Raw genomic sequence first — 20,919 nt, 5'->3', positions numbered from 1 at the left:
CCCCTCACCCCCTTCCCTCTCCCCCTCACCCCCCTCCCTCACTCCCCTTACCCCTTCTCCCTCTCTCCCTCCCCTCTCCCCTTCCCCTCACCCACTCTTGCTAGGCCCCCAGCCGAGAGGCAGGCTTGTTTTCCCCCCCCACCCAGGAGCTGGTTATGTCCCCTTCCCTGTGTATCCTCGGGCTGGGTCAGCACCCTCTCTGATGTCTGTGTTAAACAGTATGAGGGAAATGTTAGCCCAGGCACAGATCACTGTCCCTCTGACCCACCTCAGGACACCATGCCTTAACCAGCAGATAGTGCCCTTTCTGAATGGGCAAGGAATGGGCAGCACTGGGCAAAATGTTACTGAGCTGCATCGAACCCCATCATGAGGGAGTTGGGTGAAGGTGGGAGTGCCTCTCCTGTGGCATTGCTGTGAGGTGAATGGTATCTTCCTTTACTATATTATACAATATACCAAGGATGCCTGTCAGTCCATCATGCCCATGCTAGCCCTTTGGCAGAGACGTCCAACTGATTGTACTTTCACCTGTCACTGTAGACTTGCATTGTATCGTTCAGGGCAATTGAACAGCATTGTTTACTCATTCATCTATTCTGGAAAAACTGTCATATCGAGCATGAAATTGGAGGTCTGTCACACTCTCAGTCTGTCTCTGTCTGTATCTCTCTCTCCATAAGAGCTGGTGTCAGCTTCTCCAGCACTTCCTGTTTTAGTTTCAGAGCTCCGGAAGCTGCAGTGTTCTGCTGTAATTTATTGCCTGTCCCTAGTTGCCCTTGAGAAGGTGATGGTGAGCTTCCTTCTTGAACTGCTGCTTAACTGCCTGGTCAAAGGTATACTCACAGAAACAGAGTCTGAAAACACTGGAGAAAATCAGCAGGTCTGGCAGTGTCTGTGGAAAAACAGTTAATATTTCGAGTTCAATAAAAATCTTATATTCTGAAGGAGGGTCACTGGACTCAAAACATTAAACCTGTTTCTCTCTCACAGCAGCTGCGAAACCTGCTGAGTTTCTCCAGCAATTTCTGTGTTTGTCTCAAGTTTACAGCACCTAGAGTCATAGAGATGTACAGCATGGAAATAGACCTTTCGGTCCAACCCGTCCATGCCGACCAGATATCCCAACCCAATCTAGTCCCACCAGCCAGCACCCGGCCCATATCCCTCCAAACCCTTCCTATTCATATACCCATCCAGGTGCCTTTTAAACGTTGTAATTGTACCAGCCTCCACCACTTCCTCTGGCAGCTCACTCCACTCATGCACCACTCTCTGGTGAAAACGTTGCCCCTTAGGTCTCTTTTATATCTTTCCCCTCTCACCCTAAACCTATGCCCTCTAGTTTTGGACTCCCCCCACCCCAGGGAAAAGACCTTGTTTATTTATCCTATCCTTGCCACCCATGACCTTTGGTGAATTTCTACAGTGTACTTGTAGGTAACACGATGTGGAGGTGCTGGTGGTGAACCGGGGTGTACAAAGTTAAAAATTGCACAACACCAGGTTATAGTTCAAAGTTTGTGAGAAGATTTGTAGCTCGGGTGCTCGTTGTTGTGGTTCTGTTCGCCGAGCTAGGAATTTGTGTTGCAGACGTTTCGTCCCCTGTCTAGGTGACATCCTCAGTGCTTGGGAGCCTCCTGTGGATGAGCCAACAGTTTCAATCAATAAGCACATCGACCTGGACCCAATATACCGGCCACTCCAACGGACAGCTGGAACTGACAACCGGAAGCGGCAGATTCAAACCACTACAAATGCCGGAGGAAACAACACAGAAGCACTTCACAGGAGGCTCCCAAGCACTGAGGATGTCACCTAGACAGGGGACGAAATGTCTGCAACACAAATTCCGAGCTCGGCGAACAGAACCACAACAACCAGGTTATAGTCCAACAGGTTCATTTGGAAGTACAAGTTTTCGGAGCACTGCACCTTCATCAGATAGCCAGTAGGGCAGGATCATTGGACACAGAATTTATAGCAAAAGATCATAGCAAATCTTCACTATGATCGTTTGCTATAAATTCTGTGTCCTATGATCCTGCTCCACTAGCTACCTAACAAAGGAGCAGTACTCCGAAAGCTTGTACTGTACTTCCAAATAAACCTGTTGGTCTATACTCTGGTGTTGTGGAATTTTTAACTTTGTAGATAGTACACACTGCTGCTACTGAGGGTCTGTGCTGGAGAGTAGTGCAGCACTAATGAAGCAGGCTGTTTTATCCTGGATGATATTAAGCTTCTTGAGTGTTGATGGAGCTGCATCCTTCCAGAGAAGTGGAAATATTCAAACACATTCCTGACTTGTGATAGACACTAGGGAGGCAGGAAGTGAGTTAACTACTGCAAGATTCCTAGCTTCCAGTTTACTTTCTGGTAACCAAGATTGCAGTCATGTGGATTAGTGATGGTGATGCACTTGTACATATTATCTAATGACTGAGCTAGCATTTAATTCTAAATGTTTTTGAATTGAATCAGCTAAGGTGAATGTCCCCAGGACATTAGACTGGGGACCTCAATTATTAATCCAGCAACATTACCACACACCACTGCCTATCCCCAGAAAATTCCCTTGAGAAACTATGCAGATTTGCAAACTATTGAGAAGGTGGGGAGGCTGCAGAAAGATTTAGAAAGGTTAGGAGAGTGGGCAAAGAAGTGGCAGATGAGGTCATCACTTTGATGGAAGAATAGAGACATGGATTATTTTCTAAATGGGGAAAAAATTCAGAAATCGGAAGAGACTTGGGAGTCCCAGCCCAGATTTCTCTTTAAGTAAATTTGCAGATTGAGTCAATAGTTCGATAAACAAATACAAAAAAAATCTAAGCCCTCCGTTTCGTCCTTTCCTGCCGACCCAACCGGTACCCCTCCACTGTCACACTCATTCAATTGGCTGCACTGGTCCTCGCCCTCAACAGCTTCTCCTTCGAATCCTCCCACTTCATTCAGACCAAAGGGGTAGCCATGGGCACCCACATGAGTCCCAGCTATGCATGCCTCTTCATTGGATACGTGGAACAGTCTATCTTCCATAGTTACACTGGCACTATTCCCCACCTTTTCCTCTGCTACACCGATGACTGTATCGACGCCACCCCATGCTCCCATGAGGAGGTTGAACAGTTCATCAATTTCACTCACACCTTCTACCCTGACCTCAAGTTCACCTGGACCATCCTGGATACCTCCCCACCCCCCCCCCCCCTTCCCTTTCTGGACCCCTCTGTCTCCATTTCCAGCAACTGACTCAACATGGACATCTACCTCAAATCCACCAACTCCCATAGCTACCTAGACGATACCTCATCCCAACCCTCTCCTGTAAAAATGCTATTCCTTACTCCCAATTCCTCTGACTCCATTCTAACTGCTCTCAGGAGGAATAATTCCACTCCAGAACATCCCAGATGGCCTCCTATTTCAATGACTTTAATTTCCTCTCCCACGTGGTCAAAACACCATCCAGTGCATCTCCTCCACTTCCTGCAACTCTGCCTTTGAACCCCATCCCTCCAATCGCAACAATGTCAGAGCCCCCCAGTCCTCACCTTCCACCCACCAACCTCCATATACATCATATCAGCCTCTGCTATTTTCACCACCAATAGTCCGAGATAAATTTGCCTCCCCACCCCATCAGCATTCCATAGAGACCATTTCCTCCACCACTCCCCCGTTAGATCCACGCCCCCCACCACCACCACCAACTCACCCACCACCACTTCTGGCACCTTTCCATCGCACCACAACAGATGTAAAACCTGTGCCTACATCCTCCCCCTCACTTCCACCCAAGACTCCAAAGGATCCTAACATACTCAGCAGAAATTTTCCGACACATCCAAAACACCTCATCTACTGTGTCCTTTTGATGTGGCCTCCTGTCCATTGGGGAGATAGGACGCCAACTCGCGGAACATTTCCGGGAACATCACTGGGCGCACACACTAAACAATCCCACCGCCCTGTGGCTGACCACTTCAACTCCCCCTCCCACTCCACCAAGGACATGCAAGTCCTGGGCCTCCTCCACCGCCAAATCCAAGCCACCCAATTCCTGGAGGAAGAACGCCTCATATTTCGCCTTGGGACCCTCCAACTACACGGCATCAATGTCGATTTCACCAGTTTCCTCATTTCCCCTCTCCCCAACTTATCCCAGATCCAACCCTCCAGCTCAGCACCACCATCTTGAACTGTCCTCCCTGCCCATCTTCCTTCCCACCTATCCACTCCACTCTCCCCTCCAATCTATCACTATCACCCACACTTGCATCTACCTATTGCCTTCCCACATAACTTCACCCCAGCCCCAATGACCCCCTCCATTTATCTCTCAGCTCCTTCCCTCCCCTCACTCCCTCCAATCCCTGCCAAATTCCTGATGAAAGGCTTATGCCCGAAACGTCAATTCTCCTGCTCCTCAGATGCTGCCTGATCTGTGCTTTTCCAGAACCACACTTTTTGACTTTGAAAAACCTATCAGCCATGACTGAATGGTGAAGCAGACATGATGGGCCAAATGGTCTCATTTCTGCTCCTGTGTGTTATGATCTTATGGTCTTGGTATATTTGCAGATGATAGTGTACTCACAACTTTTCATAAAGACCAGAATAAGTAGCAGGAAAATTAATAGCGACTCAAAGTGATTGATCTGAGACAGTTAATAGCTTGCTCATTATCCAGTTCACTTCATTCCCTTAGGTCCATTATCACCAGGATGTTCACTCAGCTGGGGTCTCAGTGGTGCGTTTTGTTTAAAATACTTTGGAAATTCTTGTTAACGTTTGTCTGGCAATACTTTGGAGAGAGATAAAAGCTAAAATTATGAGTGAGATTGTTGGGTCCCAGTTGATGTGACATTTATCCAGATCCGTCGTTATCAGACAGACGTTGAACTATAAAGAAATGACTATGCTTCCTGCCCAATGGATTAAAAATGTGTCCAAGGGGAATCCCAGTTGTTTTATGTCAATAAGATGACCCGATACTTATGAAAGATAGTTTTACAGATCTATTTTTAAAATAGTTCTGATGCTGCTCTGACGACTATAAACAAAATAGCTCATGCAATGAGCCAGTGATGTTGTGTCCACCATTGTGTGCATGCCAGAGTGCTCCTCTCATGTAATCTGTCTCATAATGACTGTTAGCACCAAGTGATTGGCATTCATTTATGATCACAAGCCCATATGCAGGATGTTGGTGATGCCCAGTGTGTCTAGAGACCAGAACAATGGTATAAATAGTGTGCACAATGGCGAATGAATTATTCCAGTAGTGAAAGCAATCCAATTGCTCATCTGTGACATTGTGGTTTATGATGGTCACGCCTGTGTTAGAATTAAATTGATTACTTATCTTGCATTTTGGCTTTGCATGGTTCTTACTGAAACAAAATTTACAAACTCTGCTTTTTTCAGAAACAAAGATCCTTCTTGAAGTGGCTTGTGACTTTCTGTATGCTTTGATGAGTTGTGTGCATTGCTGGCCATTCCTTTGAAGTGAGTGGTTTGTCAGGGCCATTTCAGGGGCAACCTCCTGACAGTGAATTGGGAGTCACACGCAGGACAGCTAAGAGTGACAGATTTCCTTTGGAAATGAGTTACAATGATTAAATGTTGCAACAAGCAACGCAAGTACAATGATCACCATCACAGAGATTTGCTTTCAATTCCAGATTTTATTAATTGAATTTAAAAGTTCCATCACCAGTTGGACTGGAACTTGAACCCATATCCCCAGAGCATTGAGCCAGACATCCAGGCTAGTGACATTACCACATCACTATTTCCCTGTCTGTTATTTGGAGGGTTATATAACGGACAGCACAGGAATAGGTCACTCAGTATATCTGCTCTGTACTGAAGTTTATGCTCCACACAAACTTTCTCCCAACCTTCTTCATCCAATCCAAACTGCAGGTCCTTACAACAAAAACAGAGTGTGCTGGAGAAACTCAGCAGGTCTGGCAGCATCTGGGAGAGACAAACAGAATTAATGTTTCAATTTCAATGACCCTTCCTCGGAATTGATAGTTTCTAGGGAAAGATTGTGTTTAGTTTGATGACAAGGATGGGGCTAACAGCTGGAGAGAAAAACCAGAGAGAAGGAGGGAGAAACAAAGGGATTGTAGACAGTATGTCAGGGAAGAAGAGAAGCTAAAAGGTGGTAATGAGGGTTGTGAGTGGATCAAAGTGAATTGATTGAGCTGAGAGCAACCTGCATGTCCTTGTATTCCTTTCTCCTTCATGGACATATCTAGCTGTCCCTTCAAAATATCTCTGCTATTTTCCTCAGCTGCTCCTGTTGGTAGCATGTGCCACATTGTTACCATCCTCTGGGTAAAGAAGCTGCTCCTTAATTCTGAACTGGTTTTATGACTAACTCTCCTATATTTAAAGCTCCTAGTTTTGGACACCTTCACTAATAGAAACATTGCTATAGCTAATCCATTAACAACCTTCATTATTTTAAAGGCTTCTTTTAGGTCACTCCATTAACCTTCTCTAAATAAACTAACCCCACCTCTTCATTTTCCTGATAGTTTTCTGCTTTTCAGTTATTTTCCAAGACTGATATAGCCGTTTTGTTAATCCTACCTCCATGCTCCTCTCCACGCCTATCTATATTAGAAGTAATTTTACATGCCCATATCATTTGTAATAATTTCAAAAGAATAATAAGATTAAGAGATAGCAATGAAATTACAACTGACATTAATTGCAAAGGGCCAAATGACCTTTACATGTTCCCAAAGTTGTTTTGCTCTGAAAACATTCCTGTCCCACATATTCAAAGAATAAGGCAAGAAGCAATTAAGCTGTTTCTTTGTGTACGTTCAACCTTGAAAAATATTGATTTTATTTCATTGTGCTTACTCTCTCCTCATTCAGTCTATCAATGATGTGGAGGTGCTGGTGTTGGACTGAGGTGTACAAAGTTAAAAATCACGCACCAGGTTATAGTCCAACAGGTTTATTTGGAAGTACAAGCTTTCGAAGCACTGCTCCTTTGTCAAGTAACTAGTGGGGCAGGATCATAGGACACAGAATTTATAGTAACTGGTGTTGTCATTCTATCAAGTCTTGCCATTAATGTGCTGTTCCTAACTTTCTTGTTTGTTGCTTTTATTTCTATCTGATTTATAGTTTGTTTCTTTTTGATAGAACACATGTAAAGTGTTGAGAGTTAACAGAGTGGACAGAAGTCAGTTCAGGAGTGTCAACATGTTTAACACAATGAATGAAAAAATATTTTGAAAAAGATGTGAACTATATTTCCAAATGATAGTGGCATTTGAATTTGAATCAAATATAAAAATTACAGCAGAGCAATGAAAGCCACTAAATGAATTATGAATTTTACAGAAGTATTTCAGATATAGTAATTATTATGTTTATCAAGTGAATAGACTTGTTTGATTACTCAGTGTTTCACTGATTCCTTTCTTTGACACCATCATTGATGGAAATATCGATTAGATAAGGTACTAGACTGGGTCTGCAGCAAGTGGTGAGGAAACCAATAAGAGGGAAAAACATACCTGACCTTACCCTTACTAATCTGCCGGCTGTAAATGCATCTGTCTGCGACATTACCGATAAGAGTGACCACCTCCACAAGGACTGTGCAGTGAAGTCCCACCTTCACATTGAGAATACCCTCCAACATGTTGCATAGCGTTATCACCATGCTAAACAGGACAGACTTCAAACACATCTAGCAACTAGGATGGAATGTTCTTAGGAGGGTCAATGTGGTCTTAGTGGGCTGATTAGCATGTTTCCACACTGTAGGGATTCTAAGACCTCAAGACTGTGTGCGTCTATGAGGCTGTGTAGACCATCAACAGCAGAAGAATTGTACTCCAGCACAATCTGTAACCTCATGGCCTAGTATATCCCCCACTCAACCATTACCATCAAGCCGAGAGATCAATCCTGGTTGACTGAAGAGTGCAGGAGGACACACCAGGAGCAGCACCAGGCATGCCTGAAAATGAGGTAAAAAAACCAAATCATCCGCCGACATTTCCGCCACCTCCAAACAGACCCCACCACCAGGGATATATTTTCCTCCCCATCCCTTTCCACCTTCAGCAAAGACCGTTCCCTCTGTGACTACCTGGTCAGGTCCACGCCCCCCTACAACCCACCCTCCCATCCTGGCACCTTCCCCTGCCACCGCAGGAACTGTAAAACCTGTGCCCACACCTCCTCCCTCACCTCTATCCAAGGCCCTAAAGGAGCCTTCCACATCCATCAAGCCGCTCCCTCACCACCAGACGCCTGGAGGAAGAACACCTCATCTTCCGCCTCGGAATACTTCAACCCCAGGGCATCAATGTGGACTTCAACAGTTTCCTCATTTCCCCTTCCCCCACCTCACCCTAGTTCCAAAATTCCAGCTCAGCACTGTCCCCAAGACTTGTCCGGACTTGTCCTACCTGCCTATCTCCTTTTCCACCTATCCACTCCACTCTCTCCTCCCTGACCCATCACCTTCATCCCCTCCCCCACTCACCTATTGTACTCTATGCTACTTTCTCCCCACCCGCACCCTCCTCTAGCTTATCTCTCCACGCTTCAGGCTCACTGCCTTTATTCCTGATGAAGGGCTTTTGCCCGAAGTGTCGATTTCGCTCATCCTTGGATGCTGCCTGAACTGCTGTGCTCTTCCAGCACCACTAATCCAGAATCTGAAAATGAGATGCCAACCTAGTGAAGCTACCAAACGGAACTACTTGCATACCAAACAGCAGAAGCAGCAAGTGATAGACAGAGCTGAGTGATCCCACAAACAATAGATCAGAGCTAAACTCAATAGACCTGTCACATCCAGGTCATGAATGGTGATGAACAATTAAACAACTCACTGGAGGTGACAGCGCCAGAAATATCCCCATCTTCAATGATGGAAGAGCCCAGCACATCAGAGCAAAACATAAAGCTGAAGCTTTTGCAGCAACATCCAGCCAGAGTACCGAGTGGATAATCCACCTTGGCCTCCTCCAGTGGTCCCAGCATCATAGATGCCAGGTCTCAGACAACTTGATTCACTCCATGTTTGGAGGCACTGGATACCACAGGCTATGGGTCCTGACAATATTCCGACAATAGTACTGAAAACTTGTGCTTAGAACTTTCCATACCCCAGCCAAGCTGTTCCAGTAGGTTCCAGTACACCTACAACACTGGCATCTACCCAACAATGTGAAAGATTGCCCAGTTGTGTCCTTTATATAGAAAGCAGGATAAATCTAACCCAGCTAACTACCGACCCATCAGTCTACTCTCGATCATCAGTAAAGTTTGGGTTCTGCCAGGGCCACTCAGTTCCTGACCTCATTGCAGCCTTGGTTCAACATGGACAAAAGAGCTGAATTCCAGAGGGAAGGGGAGAGTGACAGCTATTGACATCAAGGCTGTATTTGTCGGGTGAGGCCTCAAGGAGACTGAGCAAAACATGAGTCATTGGGAATCAGGTGAAATCTTTCTGCTGGTTTAGAGTCTCAAAAGGAAAATTATTTTAGCTGTAGGAGGTCAGCTCAGCTCAGCTCCAGGCCATCACTACAGAGAAGTCTCAGGGTAGTGTCCTAGGCCCAACCATCTTCAGCGGCTTCACCAATGATCTTCCTCCATCATAAGGTCAGAGGTCGGAATGTGCAATCATCAGTGAACAATGTTCAGCACCATTCACAACTCAATAGATCGCAAAGCAGTCCACAATTAAATGTAGTAATATTTGGACAATATCTAGGCTTGGGCTGACAAGCAGTAAGTAACATTGTGCCGCGCAAATGTCAGGCAATGACCATCAACGAGAGTGTATCTAACCATCTTCACTTGACATTCAATGATGTTACCATCACTGAATCTCCACTATCAGCACCTTGGGGATTACCATTGACCAGAAACTGAATTGGACTAGCCGTATAAACACAATGGCTACAAGAACAGGTTAGAAGTTAGGAAACCTGTCTCAAGTAACTCACCTGATTCCCCAAAGCCTGTCCACCATCTACAAGGCACAAGTCAGGAGTGTGATGGAATACTCCTCACTTGTCTGGATGGGTGCAGCTCCAACAACACTCAAGAAGCTTTGCATCATTCAGCACAAAGCAGCCGCTTGATTGGCATCACATCAACAAACAACCACTCCCTCCACCACTGATGCTCAGTAGCTGCAGTGTGTACTATCTACAAGATGCACTGCAGAAATTCACCAAAAGATCCTTAGAGATCACTGTCCAAATCCACAACTTCCATCTAGAAGGACAAGGTCAGTGATACATGGGAACACCACCAACAGTAAGCTCCTCTCTAAATCACTGACCATCCTGACTTGAAAATATATCACTGTTCCTTCTGTGTGGTTGGGTCAAAGTTCTGGAGTTGCCTCCCTAACAGTGTTGTGTATCTAGCTATATCAAATAGATGCAGGAGTTTAAAAGGTCAGCTCATCACCACTGTCTCAGGAGCAACTCAGGATAGGCAATAAATGCTGGACCAGCCAGTGACATCCACATCCCATGAATCAATGTAAAGAAGAGCTATATAATTGCAATTTGATTATTGCCCTGTCTGGTGTCCCATTTTGGAGAAGACAATGGGCATTGCCTCATCCAACTCCAAAAGTGATACCTTGTAATTGGATTGCCAAATAATGAATAAAGCTATTTCTGTGACTGTGTGGTAGATATTTTGAACCACACAGATTGATATTTTTATTGAAATGCTTGTTAATTTTAACAACCTCTGGCCTGAGGATGCTACCTTTCCCAACATCATTGGTCTAAATTTTAATTGACAGGAACAGGTGAATGGTGCCAATGACATATTAAAACTTGAAATGTTTCTCATGCGACCCAACCCAAACCACATCATCTACTTCTCGATTTAACAGATGCTGGTACAGGGCAAGTAGCCAAGCAGCTCTCACCATAACAGTTAGATAATATGATATGTTGTTGAAGCAAACACAGAAATCATTGCAGGTTTGACAGCATCTGTGGAGAGAGAGGAACAGAGAAGAGTCATCCCAGGCTGGAAACATTAAATCGGTTTCTCCGGTATTCTGTGGTTGTTTCAGATTGCCAGCATTTTGCTTTTATTCTAATATTGAGTGAGCCTGGCTGTCTCTGAGTGAGCCTGGCTGTCTCTGAGTGAGGTAAAAACAATGACTGCAGATGCTGGATATCTCTGAGTGAGCCTGGCTATCTCTGAATTAACCTGACTATCTCTGAGTGAGCCTGGCTGTCTCTGAGTGAGCCTGGCTGTCTCTGAGTGAGCCTGGCTGTCTCTGAGTGAGGTAAAAACAATGACTGCAGATGCTGGATATCTCTGACTGAGCCTGGCTATCTCTGAGTGAGCCTGGCTGTCTCTGAGTGAGGTAAAAACAATGACTGCAGATGCTGGAAACCAGATTCTGGATCAGTGGTGCTGGAAGAGCACAGCAATTCAGGCAGCATCCGACGAGCAGCTGCTCGTCGGATGCTGCCTGAATTGCTGTGCTCTTTCAGCACCACTGATCCAGACCCTGTCTCTGAGTGAGCCTGGCTGTCTCTGAGTGAGCCTGGCTGTCTCTGAGTGAGCCTGGCTGTCTCTGAGTGAACGTGGCTGTCTCTGAGTGAGCCTGGCTGTCTCTGAGTGACCCTGGCTGTCTCTGAGTGAGCCTGGATATCTCTGAGTGAATCTGATGGGCTAATTTTTAAACTTGACTGAACTCATGCTGCCTGCAGGAGCAGAAGGGAGTTGAGTTTCTGTTGTGGCTTGTTCCTGAGTGACCCTCCCCGACTGACAGCTAAATTCATCAGCGTGATTCTGGGCCAGGAAACTGACAAATCCAAACATCACATCCAGAGAAAACTGAATTTCCGAGTTTCCTAACAGAGACTGACCTCCTCACACCTGTGCAGCCAACCACACACTTCTTAAGATTGAGTACATCAGACCTCTATCCTGTCTCCCCTTCACCTACCGAACGTGGCTGTCTTCAATCGCTGAATGACACTTTCTTCAATTCTTTCCCTAAGTCCCTCCCGATATGGTCCTCTATAGGTTAGTACTCTTTGTCCAAATTGTCACAGAGAAAGGGAGCATGGGGATGAATTCTGATGGTTTTTTCAGGTGTTAAGCCTATGACTGTAAGGTATTGTTTGATTTCCTTCTTACGCCCACCCCCTTGGTGGGATGGTCTGAAAGATGGTCCCAAAACCCTGGTCTTCAGACTCCAATTTCTGACATAACACATAGCAAAGTCTTTTAAGTTGATGAAGTCAAAGATTGTTTTGTTAATAAATCCTTTCAGAGTGTCAGGGGAGTGGTTCATTACACATTCACGTACACAAGTTCTCAGGAAATTGAGGAATGCAGAACGAGAGAGAGGAGACCGGTCACAAATTACAAATTTTGGGAAATCCAGAGTTATGAAAACATAGCTCATGTGAATGATAATCCAAGGTTAGAGTTCACTTATAGTTTGCTTGGTGAGCTGGGCCCAGTAGTGTCCCTTCTTGCAGCTAAAATGTAGATACTTTCTTTGCAGCCAGCACCTTGAGATGAAGTGTCTGAAGCAGACTGCCAACTATCACCCTCACTGGATGGATAGATTTTTAACTTGTAATGGGCTGAAGGGTTACAGAGAGTGGCAGGAGAGTGGAGTTGAGGCTGAGATGAGATGAGCCATGATCGTATTAAATGGGGGAACAAGCTCAAGGGGCAGAATGACCTCCTCCTCCTCGTGGTCCTTATATTCTTGTTTTCAAAGTCACACAGCTGGACACTATATTTCAGGGGATTACACTTGGTCACAATTCTTAGGATATGATCTTCTGATTTGGTTACTGGTCAGGGGAACGAGGGTGTGATGGTGAGTGAGATAGATCAGGAAACCAAGAGGGTAGCAGTTCAGGAGCTTCAGCCTTCACATTGTCGAATAGATTTTGGCCCTGTCTACTTGTCTGGCTGAGAGCAAGAGCTACAGGCTGGATGAGGTAACTGACCATCAGCACGTAGTGCTGGAAGCTAAAAGCAATGCAGTGGTTGTAGGGATCAATATATAGTGAGTGGAATTGGCAGCGAAGAGTGAGTGTCAGTATTTCCTACTTGCTGTCAGGGTTCAGGACATCTTTTCAGGAACAGAGACCAGGAAACAGTCATCATGGTCCATGGAGGTACAATAACATAAGCAGGACGAAGAAAGAGGTTCTGCATTGTCAGTATAAAGAGCTAGGCACCAAATTATGTAGCAGAACCCCAAATCTTTGGATTATTACCTGAGCCACATGCAAATTGGCACAGGACAAATAAGATTATAGAAACAAATATCTGGCTCAAAGAGTGACATGCGAGATTTGGGTTCTGGTTCATGGGACACTAACATGAATCCTGATGAAAGTAGGGGCTGTCTCATTGGGATGATCAACAGCTGAACTGTGCAGGGCTTTGGTGTTTAAACAAGCTGCATAACTAGGGAAGTAGAGAAACCTTTAAGTTAAATTGTGGAGGCAAATTTGGAAAGATGTGATAAATCAATGAATACACACAAAGCAAGAGAGAGAATTTATTTTGGAAATGATAAACTGTGACAGGAAGGGATAGAGTTTACAAATATAAGAGTTAACAGAAAGGTTAGAAGTTGGAAATGTAATAAAAGGTAAAAACTATTGGTCTACACCCGACCTTTCTATCCATACTACCGTTAACTATTCCAGTTAACAAATGATGCTGGGCCCATTACTTGGAAGTTTTCTTAATGTCAGGTATATCTCAATGAAATTCACTGTTACATCCAATAATAATCAGTAGAACTTAAACAACATTCTTACAAAACATATGTCTCTCAGTTACATTGATAAGAATCAATTTTATGTCCAGTCTTCAATTCAGCAAATGTAAGTTTAGCACATAGAAGTCCTGAAACTGGCAGAATTGTGTAATTTTCCAATTTCAGCGACAACATTTTGTATAAAATCCAAAAACTTTAATCCCAGGTATTATTTTGCAATTAATATTTTATAAGGCAGACATCACTCTGAGTTGGAAACAGTGTCACTGGGTCAAAAGCCTGGAACTCTCTCCCCAGAAGCATTGTGGATACATTATACTACGTGGACTGGAGTGGTTTAAGAGGCAGCTCAACACTACCTTCTCCGGTCCAATTAGGAACAGGTGATAAATGCTGGGGTAGAGAGCTCTACACAAATCCCGTGAATGAATGAAAAGATAAATTGGGAAACTTGTGAAAAAAACATTTTTCAAATGAATTTTTTAAAAATTTGCTCCATTTATAAATTCTCACTTTTTTTTCTGTTTCTTGCTTCTTTTAGATACAAACAAGGATCAGGATAAAAGGAACACAGCAGCCCTGTCTGAGTCTGAGGAGAAACAGCAATCGTTCAATAATCCCACTGTTTTACAGAATGATGTGCACTGCTCAATAACAATAGAAGCAAAAGCTGTTGATATAATCAATATAAAAGGAATTGATGACATAGGATATGCACAGCAAGAGTCTATGGTAAGTCAATGGTTCTTTGAGCTGGCTCCAGACTCATTGGTTATTAAAGGTGGTAACATGCCAGTTTCAGTGTGTTTGGTAAATATTTCAAGCAGTAGCTAAAGCAAGTGGAACAATTGCTTCTAAATGAAAGGAATAGATGGCCGTTGTCAGAGTTATTTGAAGAGGGCTGGGAGGAGACTTGTGTGAAGCTTAGACACCAGTGTGGGCCAGTTGAACTGAACAGCTTGTGTCTGTGTATTATGTGCAATCTTTGACAATTAGTGCGTTGTCATTGCTGCTGTGACAATCTGATCCCCATTGCACTTGGGGATTGAAAGTGATACTCAAAGCAACAAGTAGCGTTTCAAATCCCTTCCTGTCTAATAATCATGTCCTCCATATCCATTGTGAACTTATAAATAGTTACCTGTACACTGACTGTGTATCTTGTATGACTAAGTCAGAAACTGGACTTCCCACCATGAGAGCAGAAATCCTAAATTCAAGTAAAAATATAGGAACAGGAGGAGACCATTCAGTACCTTATATGTTTTACACTATTCTGTTATATTCTGGCAAAATTTATCTGAATTACATTTATCTGCTTTGTTTGCATATCTTTTAATAACCTTCACCAAACAAAAGGACCGACCAATTGTAGTTTGGAAATGTTCAGTTGAACCCCAGCCTGAATAGGTTTGGGAGTAGTGAGTTGCAAAATTACATGACGCTTTGTGTGAAGAAGTGTTCTTGACATAATTCCAAAACAGCATAGTTCTATCATGATTTTTCTGCCCTTATTGAACACTCCTTCCAGGGAATATTGTTGCTCACTTTCAATCTTATTAACTCTTCTAATCATCTTAAACACATGAGTTAGATCACCACTTAATGTTCTGTGTTCATGAAAATACAAGCCTAGTCTTTGAAATCTTCATGGTATTAACTTCTCCATACCTCCTTAAAACTCTCATATCTCCTCTACACTCTCATAGTCCCTCCATGACCACTCGGACACATGAACGAAGTCATGAGCACAATAATGAAACTGAGAATGATGTGATATGTTCATCAAATAAATAAACAATAATCCATTTAGACTCACAATTAAAAATTACTTCTTCTTACTGGTTATAAATTTATTAAAACAAACAAGCAAGCATTGAACAACTCCTTAAAAACACTTTATCTATTAACTGCTCATAAAACTGTCAGACTTTACAGACCCTCCCCCATGGCAGCTTAAACAGCTTCTGCTGACCTGAATACGTTAGCGGTACTTGGAGCTCAGTCCAACATTCCTAATTAGATTCTATTACAGAACTATAACATAAAACCCCAGAGCTCAATATACTTTGAAGTTCAGGAACAGATGGGTTTTCAATCAAAGAGGTCAAACATCTGTACTACGATTTCAGAGGTTCAACAGATGTTTACTCAGGTCAGTACAAAAATCAAAGCATAAATTCAAGGTGACAATTTAAATCTTGATCTTATTAGCATTGAATGATGAAGATTACTTCATCGGTACTATTATTGCAGCCCATGTTGGTCAACGTAACTATTATTTACTTTTTCAGAATAAATCTTGTCATGAACTAATGTGTTAAACCATATTTAACTCATGATAAACATTACTTCATGAAATGTTGAAGTTGCCAAACAACTTTTGAAGTTATCAAATACAAACCAATTCTAGACCGGGTTCCTGCTATGGTTCCTGATTCCTCAAAGTTGCTGTGAGACATTGATTGATTTATTGTTGTCACATGTACCGAGATACAATGAAAAGTATTGTTTTGCTAGGTATGCAGGCAGATCGTATCATGCAAAGCACAAGAAGGTAGCAGAGCAGAGTGTAGAATACAGTGCTTTAGCCACAGAGAATGTGCAGAGACAGATCAGAATTAACATTTGAGAGGTCCATTCAAAAGTCTGTTAACAGCAGGGAGGAAGACACATCCCCAATAATAGGGCCCCGATTCTATGGAAATTACAGAAATTCTAAAATGTCCTGCCTTACAATGAGATGGGCAATTAAGGGAATGCTGCATGCACTATCTCAAACAACAGGAATAAGAATGGGGCGGCCAGAATCAGGTCCAGTACTTTTAAATCCCACCCATCCTGATTTCAACATAGCCAAAGGCATGAAGCTCCAGCCCCTAGCTCAGTATTGATCAGCAACGAGAGGCCAGAAGACCTCCCAGAGAGGAGCAATGCAGAGCTATCATCAATTCTATAACCAAGATCAATGTGGTTTCCCCCTCCCCTCCCCTCCCCTCCCCTCCCCTCCCCTCCCCTCCCCTCCCCATTCTTCTGAACTTCTGCAAATATAATCCTAACCAATTCAAATTCTCCTTGTACATCAGTCCAGCCATCCCAGGAATCAGTCTGATAAGCCTTTGTTGCACTCCTTCCACAACCAGAACATCATTCCTTAGATAAGGAGACCAAAACTGCACACAATATTCCTGGGTTCGATCCCTTCAAGGCTCTATACAAAGCAAGACATCCCTGTACCTGTACTCAAATCCTCTTGCTATGAAGGCCAATGTACCATTTATCTTCACCACTTGCTGCACCTGCATGCTTACTTTCAGCACATGATGTATAAGGATACTCAGATCTCATTGCACCTCCCCCTTTCCCAATCGATCATCATTCAGACAATAATCTGTCTTCCTGTTTTCGCTCCCAAAGTGGATAACCTCACATTTTTCCACATTATGCTGCACCTGCCATATATTTGCCCAATTCATTCAAACTTGTTCAAATTACACTGAAGCTTCTCACTGTATTTAGCTCACAGTTTATCCCACCCAGCTTTGTGCCATCTGAAAACTTGGAGTTATTTTATTTATTTCCTTCATCCAAATCGTAAACATATCTTGTGAATAGAAACCTGTCTGGTACACCTATCTCCTTTAAGTAAGGAAATGTGCCCTCCTTACTTAGTCTGGCCTACATGTATTTCCAGTTCCACAACAATGAGACCTGATTATTAACTGCCCTGTGAAGTGTTCAAGCTTTACAATTCAGTTCAAGGTCGACTGGGGATTGGTAACAATTGCTGACCTTACCTGCATCATCCAGCAAAATAACACTTAGAATCAGATCAAAATCTGAGTTATTTACTGGAAAAATGAAGCCACAAGATTCCATCTTTCCTGTTAACATCTTTCTTTTCTTGATCCTTTGCATAACAGCTCCACGTTTTTATCCAAATGATTCATAAACTCCTTTGAACCTACATCAGCAAGTATCTTGCTTCAAGGATTCCCTTATTTGGTGACACAGACCGTACAGGGGACATGTCAAGTACTTATGATGACTACATTTCTTTTATTAATTGAAAAAAACCAGGCCTTTCCATGTTTTTAAAACTCCTTTCACTTTGTCTAGTCTTAAATAGCAATTGCAAGACAGGACAAGATAAGAAATAACAAACTACTGTGGAACGAATAATTAGCCTACAAACATCTTTGTCAGTAAAGTCTAACTCTCCATTCAGTCTTGATAAACTTTGTTCTCATCATTGATCAGAGTCAGCTGCTAACTATGAAGGCTTTTGTTAGCTTAATAATGCACGTACACTCTTGGAGTGCCCCTGGTACTCCGGATCAGCTTTGTTTCCCCAGAGTCTAATCAGGAATGCTATAAGCTCAGTTTTAGATGACTTGGCCACTTTTGTTAACAGTCACACTATAACTGAATTGATGAGGCTTTACATTAACGTGGAGGTGTAAATGTAGCCTGAAACCAGAGTCGGGACAGAGTGGCTTCATTTCACTTCTTATTTGAGACTGTTTGATAGTTCACATCTCCGGGACACCCGCACCAATCAACCACACCGCCCCATGACCCAACACTTCAACACCCCCTCCCACTCTGCCGAGGATATGCAGGTCCTGGGCCTCCTCCACCACCACTCCTTCACCACCTGACCCCTGGAGGAAGAATGCCTCATCTCTGCCTCCGAACACTTCAACCCCAGGGCATCAATGTGGATTTCACCAGTTTCCTCATTTCCCCTCCCCTCAGAATACAACTTTTACCCAACTGAGTTCTCCATTAAAGGATCTGTCATTTGTAGAAGTCTCATAGAAAAAAAACTATAGACAATTCTCCAATTCACCAATATCTTTTTTCACAATTCTCCATCTTTGAACCTCGCTGCCAAATAAACTATGAATATGCTGTACCCTGTTTTAAGAATGCATTTCCTCAGATTCTTGTCTTCCCCTGTTGGACTAATGTTGCAGCCAGACCATAAATTGACTGTTATCAAAAGAGAAGATTCACTGAAACTCAATTTCCATTCCTGTTGTTACTATGTGTAGTACAGAATTAATTTGTTTAAATGTAATGTTCTGGCAGTTTGGAAAAAATTGCATTCAGTGGTTTCTCCATTAAAGGATCTGGGATCTATAAAACACAAAGGAAATGAAGAAGTCTGACCTTCCCAAATCTTTTGTCCATTGAGACTCAGACAAACAGACTCACAGGGATAAAGCTAAGCACAAAGACAGCAGGTACAAAGTGGGGAAGGATGCATGGTTGGGACTTTGTGACCCAGACAACTATAAACTGAGAATTAGTAAATGCTTCATTGATCACAAAGTTCAACTACTCTTGGTACAAGGACAATGGCTGAGGCTACGGTACATAAATGGATAAATAATGCTGCCCGCTTAAGGAAATTAAAATGATCCCATGACACTGCTTTTGCTCTGCTTTGAAATATTCTTCCTGGCCAATATTTATCCCTCAATCATATCACACAAACAGCTTATCTGGTTGTTGCTTATGGAGTTTGCTGTGCATAGAATTGGCTGCCATGTCTCCTACATTACAAGAGTAGCTACATTTCAAAGATGCTTCATTTTTGTGAAACACTTTGAGATGTCCTGTCTCTGTGAAAACACTGCATACTGGGTAAACTCAACTCATTCTTTTGTCAACAGACTTTTTTTTCATTTCTTTTCTTTGTGGTTCTAGCGTTGAGACATAAGAAACCTTGGAATCAAAGATTTTTTGGTTTGTTTAAGACCAAACGATATAGGAGCAGAATCAGGCCATTCAGCCCATTGAGTCTGCTCCACCATTCGATCATGGTTGATAAGTTTCTCAACCCCATTTCCTGCTTTCTCCCCGTAACCCTTGTTCCCCTGACTAATCAAGAACCTGTCTTGAATGCACTTAATGACTTGGCCTCTGCAGCTCTCTGCAGCAATGAGTTCCACAGAGTCATCACCCTCTGGCTGAGGAAATTCCTCCCCATCTCAGTTCTAAAGGGCCATTCTATCACTGAGGCTGTGCCCTTAGGTCCTGGTCTCCCCTGCTTGAAGTATCTTCTCCACTCCCACCAGGCATCTCAGTATTCTGTATTCCAGTGAGATCCCTCCTCATTTAATGAGCTCTAAGACACTTCTTCAAATTTTTCAGTAAACGTACTATTAATACTAAAGCTAGAAGGAAAAAGAATTTTGCAGATTATTTGATAGTAGAAAGTTTCAGAGTAAAACATAAATAACAAATGGAAACTGCATTAGTCAATGGAAACTGCAAAGAATGCTCTAGTTTAATTCTGTAAAAGGTTTAGATTAGATTCCCTACAGTGTGGAAACAAGCCCTTTGGCTCAACCAGTCCACACTGACCCTCCAAAGAGTAACCCAGACCCATTTCCCTCTGACTAACGCACCTAGCACTATGGACAATTTATCATGGCCAATTCACCTAAACTGCACATCTTTGGACTGTGGGAGGAAACCCACACAGACACGGGGAGAATGTGCAAACTCCACACGGACAGTGACCCGAGGCTGGAATTGAACCTGGGACCGTGAGGCAGCAGTGCTAACCATTGTGCCACCCTTAATCCATTGGTTACTGAGCATTAAAAGATATGTTAAATTGTGCATATGTACTAAAATACAGGTTTAATTACAAGATGACCAATTTGTAGTTGGGCGAAAGTGAGGGCTGCAGATGCTGGAGATTAGAGTCGAGAGCGTGGTGCTGGCAAAGCACAGCAGGTCAGGCAGCATCTGAGGAGCAGGAGAGTTGATGTTTCGGGCAAATGGCCTTTATCAGGAATGAGGCTGGGAGCCAAGAGTGTGGAGAGATAAATGGGAGGGGGTGTGTGGCTGTGGGGAAGGTAGCTGAGATTGCAATAAGTGGATGGAGGTGGAGGTGAAGGTAAAGGTAATAGGTCAGAGGGGAGGGTGGAGCAGATAGGTGGGAAGGAAGATGGATTCTGGATTAGTGGTGCTGGAAGAGCACAGCAGTTCAGGCAGCATCCAAGGAGCAGCGAAATCGACATTTCGGGACAAGTCATGGGGACAGTGCTGAGCTGGAAGTTTGGAACTGGGGTGAGGTGGGGGAAGGGGTAATGAGGAAA

General features: G+C 43.4%; 1 protein-coding gene across 9 annotated transcripts in view; it reads left to right on the top strand.

The window, feature by feature from the left end:
* Window positions 1-20,919, top strand: part of ano1a (anoctamin 1, calcium activated chloride channel a) — a 238,286-nt gene that overhangs the window by 2,373 nt on the left and 214,994 nt on the right. For all 9 annotated transcript variants that reach the window (XM_043705340.1, XM_043705348.1, XM_043705346.1 and 6 more), the window contains exon 2: window positions 14,343-14,533. In XM_043705340.1, the coding sequence (XP_043561275.1) occupies window positions 14,343-14,533 (191 nt within the window). The remainder of the gene's footprint in view (window positions 1-14,342; window positions 14,534-20,919) is intronic.

Source organism: Chiloscyllium plagiosum, chromosome 16 (genome assembly GCF_004010195.1).
Source record: "Chiloscyllium plagiosum isolate BGI_BamShark_2017 chromosome 16, ASM401019v2, whole genome shotgun sequence".
Classification (NCBI taxonomy): Eukaryota; Metazoa; Chordata; class Chondrichthyes; order Orectolobiformes; family Hemiscylliidae; genus Chiloscyllium; species Chiloscyllium plagiosum.
Note: the sequence above shows the minus strand (reverse complement) of the source record. Positions and strands in the feature narration are given on the sequence as shown.